This window comes from Toxorhynchites rutilus, chromosome 2, assembly GCF_029784135.1.
Source record: "Toxorhynchites rutilus septentrionalis strain SRP chromosome 2, ASM2978413v1, whole genome shotgun sequence".
Taxonomy (NCBI): Eukaryota; Metazoa; Arthropoda; class Insecta; order Diptera; family Culicidae; genus Toxorhynchites; species Toxorhynchites rutilus.
The window spans coordinates 12,847,357-12,856,705 of NC_073745.1; the positions used below are offsets into that span (position 1 = coordinate 12,847,357).

The 9,349-nt window shown below is 41.4% G+C and overlaps 1 protein-coding gene across 1 annotated transcript; it reads right to left on the reverse strand.

Moving 5' to 3' along the window:
• Nucleotides 1-6,660: 6,660 nt before the first annotated feature.
• On the reverse strand, nucleotides 6,661-9,148 carry LOC129770532 (uncharacterized). The gene is made up of 5 exons (XM_055773427.1): nucleotides 8,881-9,148; nucleotides 8,076-8,817; nucleotides 7,380-7,938; nucleotides 7,150-7,313; nucleotides 6,661-7,088 (listed from the first exon to the last, which is right to left on the reverse strand). The coding sequence occupies exons 1-5, from the start codon at nucleotides 9,039-9,041 to the stop codon at nucleotides 6,750-6,752; spliced, it is 1,965 nt and encodes a 654-aa protein (XP_055629402.1). The 5' UTR covers nucleotides 9,042-9,148; the 3' UTR covers nucleotides 6,661-6,749.
• Nucleotides 9,149-9,349: the final 201 nt, after the last annotated feature.

Consider the following 9,349-nt stretch of genomic DNA (forward strand, 5'->3'; position numbering starts at 1 on the left):
GACATCAAAACCAAGCTGCCTGGGGAAAATCAGCATTGCAAATGCATGAAAGTATGGTAATTTTTTTTTATTTAAATCGTTTATTTTTACAGGCTCAGTTACATAGGTTTAAAGGAGCCGAACTCCTTACTGCATTGTTACTAGTATATATACATTTTTCCTTAATTCTAATGTTACTAATATAGGAAACCGATTACTCGCGGTCAACTCGAGTTTAGAAGGGTGACATATTTTCTTCAGGAAAAGGAGGGGATATGAGGATATGTTGACAATGATCACACTCACACTCTCAATCACACTCATCACACTCAATTCTTAAACCTATCTTATATCTAATATGTATTTACATTTCATCTTATTCTTAAGAAGGGATCCGATATGGGGAGCTTTTGTTCCTACTGAAATGTATTCCCTAACAGAGACATCAAAACTGAGCTTCCTGGAGGAAATCGGCATTGCAAATACATGAGAGTAGGGGGAACTTTTGTTTCTACCGAAATGTGTTCCCTAACAGAGTCATCAAAACCAAGCTGCCTGGGGGAAATCGGCATTGCAAATAATTCTAGCAGATACGATTTAAATTTGGAACTTGATTGTTTCGTGAAATTTCATATCAATGAGCGGTCAATACCCAAACAATACCCATCAACGAAACAAAACAGCCCTTTTTAGGGCCACCAGATCATTATCAAAGAGTTCAACGATGTAAGTCTTCAAACATATCCAAAATCAACTGATAGCCTAACGGAATCCTACGTCAACTATGCGGTCGTGTCGCGGACACAACCCTCCTGTAACTTTTTATTTTTTATTGTTGGAGTTTTCCAAAAATCAGACAATGAAATCAAGCACTTTGTTCGCAAACAGAATTTTCTCGTCTAAACATCAATGACTTTCGCTTTTATAGGTTCGGTAGTGCCTGATGGCTATAATGAACCTAGTAAAAACAAAACATCTGCAGTATTATCGTGATCGATGATTCCGTTGACCTACAACCCTTAATTCGTGTCTCTATCCCCCTTAATCTGATCGAGTCAAATCCTATCGGATTGTGCAAATGTTGCAACCTTGAAATGTAGAATGCAAAATTTTATTTCGTTCGGATTGCGATGTGTCAAATCCGACCAGGTTCCGTAATATGAGTTAATATGTAGTCCATGCATTGTAGCGTTTCTCGTGATGTTTTGTTTCTCATGAACGGTGATTTTCGACATCTGTAGCGAATCTACTAATTCATGTGCATCAAGGATTAATCTTTTCTTTTAATTAATCAGCAGTAGCAGCATGAACTTTCCAGACAACTCAAAAGAAGCGTATTACAAAAATTACCAGACATCAATGAAGAGCAACATCATTGCAAGAAATAGATCTCCAGAGATACGGTCCGTACACTCATGGGAGAATTTTTTGTTCGTTTCAATGTTCAGAAATCCTTGAGAGTTCTCGAAAGAAAACAAACAGTTTTGTCATCAAGAGCAAAAGCTGAATTCAACCCGCACAAGTCCTGGTTTTGTTATACTGCAAAAAATCCAACATTCTTTGTGTTATTGGGTGTCTTTATCCTGACGGATTTGATGGTCCTCTATTACCGATTGGAATAAATTGATGGATCCTAGTTCATGTGCGTTACCTTCAAAATATACATCTCAGGAAAGAGGTTCAGTCATATGGTAATGGTAATGAATTAGAGAGACTTTAAACTCTGAGAGTTCATTCGTCTCTTATTCAGTCATATGAAAAAATATGGATGTTTAACCTCAGGCAGTTCAGTCTTTTTATTGATGAATACTGAGTACTCAGGGCGGGCGTGAAGTTCAAAAAATCGTGTAAATACAAAACGGATCTCATTCAGTTTTACTTTGAAAAATACTTAACGTGTCCACGTGAACATTATCAAAACCCCCTCCCCCCTCACCGTGGACAAGCATGGACATTTTCGTAACCCATACCTCCCTAAAGTTGTCCACGTGGTATGTGGACAGCCCCTTTTCTACTTGGAAAAGTTTGAAAAAAGCAAGTGAATGATCCCGAGACAAAAGTCTCCGTTGATTACCAAGAACAAAAGTAAACAAGTGACATTGATAAAGAAGCGAGCTAATGACACTGAGAAAAAAGCCCTACTTTTTTTGACGATATTTTCGGAATGGAAATTATGTCGCATGGAAATAACACGCTATCATACTGAAATGTTTTCATATATTTCATGATGTCTATAAAATTTCTTCACGGTAAGTCAAATGTCTTCAAACCTGGCATCTCTGCATCTAACTCTCACCTTTGAGGTTGCCAGCAGGAAATTTTACTGGTGCCACTGCTATAAAACATAGCATAGACACAAATTGAATGAAAGAAACCGACATCCCGAAGTGCAATATGGAGTGAAGAAATGTTTCAAGCCTCATGTGTTTTGTAACTTGCCGACAGAAGCGAAATATTTCATTTGGATGATTTTTTTAATATAGAGACACACAGATGGCACTGTTCCACTCGGGTGAAAATACATGGTATTAGTTCATTTAGAATCCCATAGGATGTGATAGAGGACAGTTTATTTTAACTCTACTGTACTCGCGTGCAAAATCATAACACGTATACTTGCGCACGGTGTCACAGACCGAAAATTTAACTTCTCTGTAATGTTGCCATTGTGTATTTATCAGGCTTTATTGGTGATTATTTGAAGAAGAGGGTATGATTGAATGAAAAAACTCAAAAAAATATGTTTTCTTCGTCTTTATTACGTTTTAATAGTCATCTGTTATTAATTAAAAGTAAGCAACTGAATATAATTCATGGAAGTATAAAGAGCAATAAAATAACATAAAAACCTATCAATCGATTGTGGTTTCATTTGAGTAAGAATCAGAACATAGCATAACTGAATGCTCGAAACAAACATATTTTTTCACATTTTATGCAGTTGTTGTGTGTTTTTCGGGTCTTTTATCGAAGAGAAGAATGTATAACTTCTAGATAATTACCAGATGATAAAGGCTCTGGAATATAAAGTTTGCATATTTCTAATATTAGAGTGCACCCGTGGCCGAGTGGTTAGCGTCTCACATTGTCATGCCGGGTGTTCGGGTTCGATTCCCGTTCTGGCCGGAGGATTTTTCGTCAAAGAAATTTCCTTCGACTTGCACTGTGGTCACGCGTATTCAAGAGCTTGCCCCTCGGAATACATTCAAGGCGTGTTATTTGGCTTAAGAAATCTCAACTAAGTATTAATAAATGACGCTAATCAATGCATACGTTCAGACGGCAAAAGTTCCACAGGGAACGTTAACGCCATTCAAGAAGAAGAAGATATTTCTAATATTCTTTGTCTTAATGTTTAAGAATTAATGCTTTTTTTTAGATGAGGCGTGAAAAGATGATATAAGAGGATTTCTAGGAACTTGCTTTTCTTTTCGATATTGTCCATTATTAAAAAAATATCCCCGAAACTGTAACTGTAAAAAAATACCATAAGCTACCGATTAATCCAGTTACAAAAGGAACTGAAATCATATAAGAATAGTCCTGTAATGATCTTATGCTTATGGTATTTTTTTTTGAATTTTCATTTGTTCATAAAATTAGTTACAATCATCTGTTCTAAGTCAAAAATGCGCCGTTTTGTTCGATGACTTGTTCCCAACGCGATGCCAACTTCATAATACCCCTGTTATAGAAGCTCGCTTCCTTATTGGCAAAAAAAACTCGGATAGCCAATTTTCACAGGCCTCTTTTGTGGCTAACTTCTGACTACCTAGCTCGTTCGCCATGGACAAAAACAGGTGGTAGTCACTTGGTGCAAGGTCCGGACCATACGGCGGATGCAAAAGAACCTCCCATCCGAGCTCCCGGAGCTTCTGGCGCGTCACCAAACAAGTGTGTGGCCTGGAGTTGTCCTGATGGAAGACAATGCGGCCTCTGTTTATCAAAGATGGCCTCTTCTTCATGAGTGCTACCTTCAAGCGGTCCAGTTGTTGGCAGTACAGGTCCGAATTGAGCGTTTGGCCATAGGGAAGCAGCTCATAATAGATTATTCCTTGACAATCCCACCAAACACACAGCAGAACCTTCCAGGCCGTTAATGAGGGCTTGGCCACCGTCTGAGCCGCTTCAGCGGGCTTCGACCACGACCGTTTGCGCTTCACGTTGTCGTAAGTGACCCACTTTTCATCGCCAGTCACCATCCGCTTCAGAAACGGGTCGATTTTGTTGCGATTCAGCAGCGATTCACATGCGTCGATACGGTCAAAGATGTTTTTTTGGCGTCAACGTGTGTGGCACCCATACATCGAGCTTCTTTGTGAATCCAAGCTTCTTCAAATGGTTAATAACGGTTTGATGACTTATCCTCAGCTCTTGGCCGATGCTACGGCTGCTACTATGCCGGTCTTACTCGGCTTAATTCAGCGATTTTGTCGCAATTTTCGACGACAGGCCGGAGCGTGGCGCATCTTCGACGACCTCTACACCAGAACGAAAACGTTTAAACCATCGTTGTGCGGTGGAAATGGAAACTGTTTACAGGTCCATAAACTGCACAAATTTTATTGGCAGCTTGAGATGCATTTTTGCCTTCGTCATAGTAGTACTGTAAAATATGTCGGATTTTCTCTTTATTTTGCTCCATATTTGCGACACTATAATTCACGAACGACTTAACCAAACAAAACACTGTCAAGGACTATATTATAGCGCGCAAAAATACCTTTCCAACAAGCTATAGTAAAGGGTGTGTCACATCAAATTGCATCACGGAAAAAACGCTGTAGAAATTTAATTTTTAGGAATTATATCTTCAGCTTTCGCTTATAATCAGATAAGAGTATATAGTTCACGTTGGCCATGCTTCACTGTCAATTTTTCCGTAAATTTGGAAAAATGTCGTCGAACGAAAAAGAGCGTCGTGAATTAATCCTGTGCACTCATTTCGAGAATCCGGAGTTGTCACATCGGGACATCGGTAAGATTCTGGGAATCGTCCAATCCACGGTCAGCAGAGTACTAAAACGATACTTCGAGAACCTAACCATCGACCGGAAGGTGAAGAACGGCAAAAATGGATGCTCCGTCAGTGAAAAAGATCACAAGCGCGTAGTTAAGCAGTTTAGACGTGATCCGAGAAGTTCGGTCCGGGATGTCGCCAATAAGCTGAATTTGTCAAGTTCATTCGTCCAGCGGACCAAGCAGCGGGAGGGCCTGCGTACATACAAGGTTCAGAAGGCTCCTAACCGCGACGAAAGGCAAAACATGGTGGGGAAGACGCGAGCCCGGAAGCTGTACACCGAAATGCTGACGAAGCCGCATTGCCTGGTAATGGACGACGAAACCTACGTCAAAGCGGACTTTCGTCAGCTGCCGGGCCTGTTGTTCTTCTCCGCAGAGGACAAATTCAGCGTTCCGGAGGAGATTCGCAAGCAGAAACTATCCAAGTTTGCCCAAAAGTACATGGTGTGGCAAGCGATCTGCTCTTGCGGAAAGCGGAGCGCCCCCTTCGTGATGACCGGCACGGTAAACGGGCAGGTTTACCTTAAGGAGTGCCTACAGAAGCGCTTACTACCACTATTGAAGCAGCACGAGGGCCCGACCATTTTCTGGCCGGATCTCGCTTCGTGCCACTATTCAAAGGACGTGTTGGAGTGGTACGAAGCCAACGGGATCACCTTCGTGCCAGAGGAAATGAACCCGCCCAACGCGCCGGAGCTTCGCCCAATAGAGAAATATTGGGCGATTATGAAGCAGGCCCCCCGGAAGAACCTAAAAGTTGTCAAATCGGAGGCGGACTTCAAGAGAAAATGGATTTCTGTTCAAAAAAAACTACAACCTGGCGTTGTACAGAACCTTATGGACGGGGTAAAGAGGAAGGTGCGAGCATACCGGTTTGGGCTCGAAGTATGAATAAAAAGAAAATGCCAAAAGTTGTTTAATAGTTTTTATTTTACTGTCTAAAATTTTCAAAAGGATCGGTCTACTGGGCGAATTTCTACAGCGTTTTTTCCGTGATGCAATTTGATGTGACACACCCATTATGACTCGATACAATGAATACAACTAGAACTACGCACTTACAACGACACCTCGCGGAAATACTGCAGGACTTTTTTGACAGTCTAATATTCAATAAATATTCCACGCCACTAATATTATTTTATTCATTTCATTCAACAATATTCTAGAATATGAAAAAAGGTACTTGTCCAAAAAAGTTTCTCCTATACTCGCGTCGGTGTGTCAGACTGAAAGTGCTAAAAATGTGGGACACGTCCCTTGGTACCAACACATGCGATACGCTAAACGATGACGAACGACGAATAACGAAGCTAGAGAGAATTGCAAAGTCGTAGTGTTGATATTTTCTGAGAAATGTACGAATTATTGATTTCTCGGTCTGACAGACCAATGCGCGAATATAGGAGTGTTAAGCATAACCAAAACTACAATATGGTGAATGTAGTGGCTCATATTTGATCATATGCTGTTTGACTTGGATATATTCATGTTATGGTACAAGTACACTGATAACTGGGTAAAACATTGCCGAAACGAACATCACAGTATTCATACGAAAAGGTTAATAAAATGTTGATTATCCTTTCAACAATATGTTGAACGATGGATAGATCAGCCGATTTTGCGGATTGATAGAAAGCATAGAAAGCCTTCCGCTGTGTATCGAAATGCGTTCTGCCCAACTCGACAAAGCTTTATTTTAATCACTTCTCATACAGGACAGTCTTATCATCTAACTTTTGAGTTTAGACGACTTCAAGAACCTTCCCCATTCGCTCGATCTCGTTGACCATTTCTGCCAGAATGGAGTGCGCATCGTCTTCACTCTGGATAACGGCTTTATCTGCAAGGATGCCAAGCTGAAGTTTTCCACCGTAAGTGAGCAGAGTCAAGCCAACTGCTGTCTGTCCAATGTTGGGAATCCAGAAACTAATATTCTTCAGCTCATGACCATGAATGCGTGGCTTTTGTTGCGGTCCCGGCAGATTTGAGATAGCTAGCGTGCTATGTGCGCTTGTCAGAATTTTACGAAGGATCGTATCCGGGAACAGGCAAGCCACTGTCGATAGAATCCAGTAGTTTATCTACGGAAGCAAGCGCAATATGTATTGAAAGATGAAATAATGAAATAACATGTTCGGATACCAAATAATCAGGTGAGCATCTCAGCAAATCTGAAAACTGTTTAACATCCGTTAGATGGGCGACAAGATTATGCATTCTGTTTGGATCATTGAGTTCAATACCGGAAGCTATTGGCAATGTTTGGAGGGCTACCGAAAATCGATTATGCAATCTCAACTGTGGAGCTATGAAATAAATTGAGCCTTCGTTCAAATATTTTTTTGAATAATTTGTTGAAAAGTATAGCTTACATTCACGCTCAATTCTGGTAGGCAGTACGACTGTAATATCGTTTGGCACTCGTTGTGTTCTTTGATGAAAATACTTCTGTAAACTACTGGACAACGCAGTGAGAAGTGCGTCGGAAAACCTCGCGCCAGGCACCTGCTGTTTTGTTCGCTTGATTATATCCACCCAATGCGTGCCGCTAAATTCCTCCTCGTGGATCCAGCTAACGACCTTTTGACTGGATGATTCGCTCGTATGAATGCAGTTGACGTCAACTTCACGAGCGGAAACCTCGTGGAAGAAGGCAGGAGCAGTGAAAATTGACCAGAGAAGTCGTAATTTTCCACGTTTCCACATTTCAAGCTCCCGAGAGCTTGGAATTTTTCGAAGAAGTTTTGCGATGAAACTTTGTCCTTCCACGGCAAAATTCGATTGCTCTTTCAGTATGTAGTCGATGTTCATGACCTTGAAATTGGAGAGCAGCTTCCATCGGTAGGGCGTCTCCTTATCTGCGATTCCCTCCAGTAGCAGTCGCAGAAGTGCAACTCCATCCCCCAGTGAGTGATGAACACGGAAGAGAATCTGTTAACATTATCAATTTAAATCATGATATTGAAACCACAAAAAAGAAAAGCATTTGTTTAACTTTATGCCACTCGCGTATTTTAGTTCTAGGAAAACTAGCACATTATCGCAGTCACTCAACGCACAATACTCACAGGAAATCTCAGCACATTGCGCTCTTTGTCCAGCTGTGGTTGGCGTCCGACGAGAATCTCCCACGATGATGTATGATTACCAGCAAGGCGCCGATTACAGATTGCGCTTATCAAGCCGCGCAGCTTTGGTTCGTCGATGTAACGCTCGTGCTCCTCGAGAGGAATGTATTCCAGGTAACGTATGTAATCTTCGATGGTAAGATCGGACAGATCACTCCAGTAGTAGTACCCTAGCTCCAGGTTTCGCTTCCAGAACATTTTCGGATGAGGCTGTTGGCTTCTCATCAGTCTGGAAGAGATTCGCTTCCGCAAAACGAGGAGCAGTTCTGCACTAGTGTTATTGTTCAGGTTTTCATCGGGCTCTTCAATGTACGCCATGATGTTGATCATGCCACGTGAGTTGTCCCCTTCGATGGCCCACACTACATCTGTACCGTCTAGGAGTCCTTTGAAGTGTGAGCCGTATCGTCGCTTCAGTGTAAATGCCACACCAGATCGGTAGCATCTGAAGCTTACGTAAACTAGAAAGAACACTGGTGAGAGCAGGACGAATTCCAGGAAGGTACCGAGGATGAACAGAAATTTCCGAATGTCGCCGATTTTCAAGCACTTCACGAAATTGAACATTTTGATTGCCGACAATTCTTCCTTCACTCGTGTCAGATGGTAGCGGAGAAATAGTATTATCAGCACACCGGTGAGGAAACCCGACTGAGCCGAGGAGAACATTGTTCCCACAGATCTACAATTGAGATTAGTATTTCAATCATCCAACGTTAGTCGAAACAATTTTTCTTTTCTTTACATCAGTTCATTCCCAGCGGCCGCTTGGTTGTACTCGTTCGGCATCTTGGTAGGGCCTATGTGATAACTGAAATTGTTATGGCGACCCAAAACGTCCCAGAGGAATCCATGCTCCGAGGTCCATTTGAGCCAACCGGAAGTGGAGTTGAATATAGTTGCCATACTTGTTGTGAGAGAATGGTCTTTGACGAAGAGGAATCAGCAATAGAAAAAAAAAGGTATTGACTGCAATTTATCAGTGAATCGTCGTCAACGGAATGAAGCGTAACAAATGCGTCGATTTCCCTTTATAGTCTAGTCGGGAGGTAATTTTTTTTCTTGACAAACTGTAGTCATGTTCTTGCGGTAGGGATGCTCGAAAATTTTGTCGCAGAAAAATTTGTTCATGATTCTCTGTTTGTAAAAAAATACAATTTATTCATGAAAGGTGAATCTTGTACAGATTTTTCGGCAGTAGATTTCTGTAATTG

What these genes read in the sequence shown, in the direction of transcription:
- LOC129770532 (XM_055773427.1), bottom strand. Translation starts at nt 9,041, where the DNA reads ATGGCAACTATATTCAACTCCACTTCCGGTTGGCTCAAATGGACCTCG. An exon ending in GCCGCTGGGAATGAACTGAT is followed by an intron (nt 8,818 to 8,880) that starts GTAAAGAAAAGA and finishes TCTCAATTGTAG; the next exon opens with ATCTGTGGGAACAATGTTCT. An exon ending in TACCAGAATTGAGCGTGAAT is followed by an intron (nt 7,314 to 7,379) that starts GTAAGCTATACT and finishes TTTATTTCATAG; the next exon opens with CTCCACAGTTGAGATTGCAT.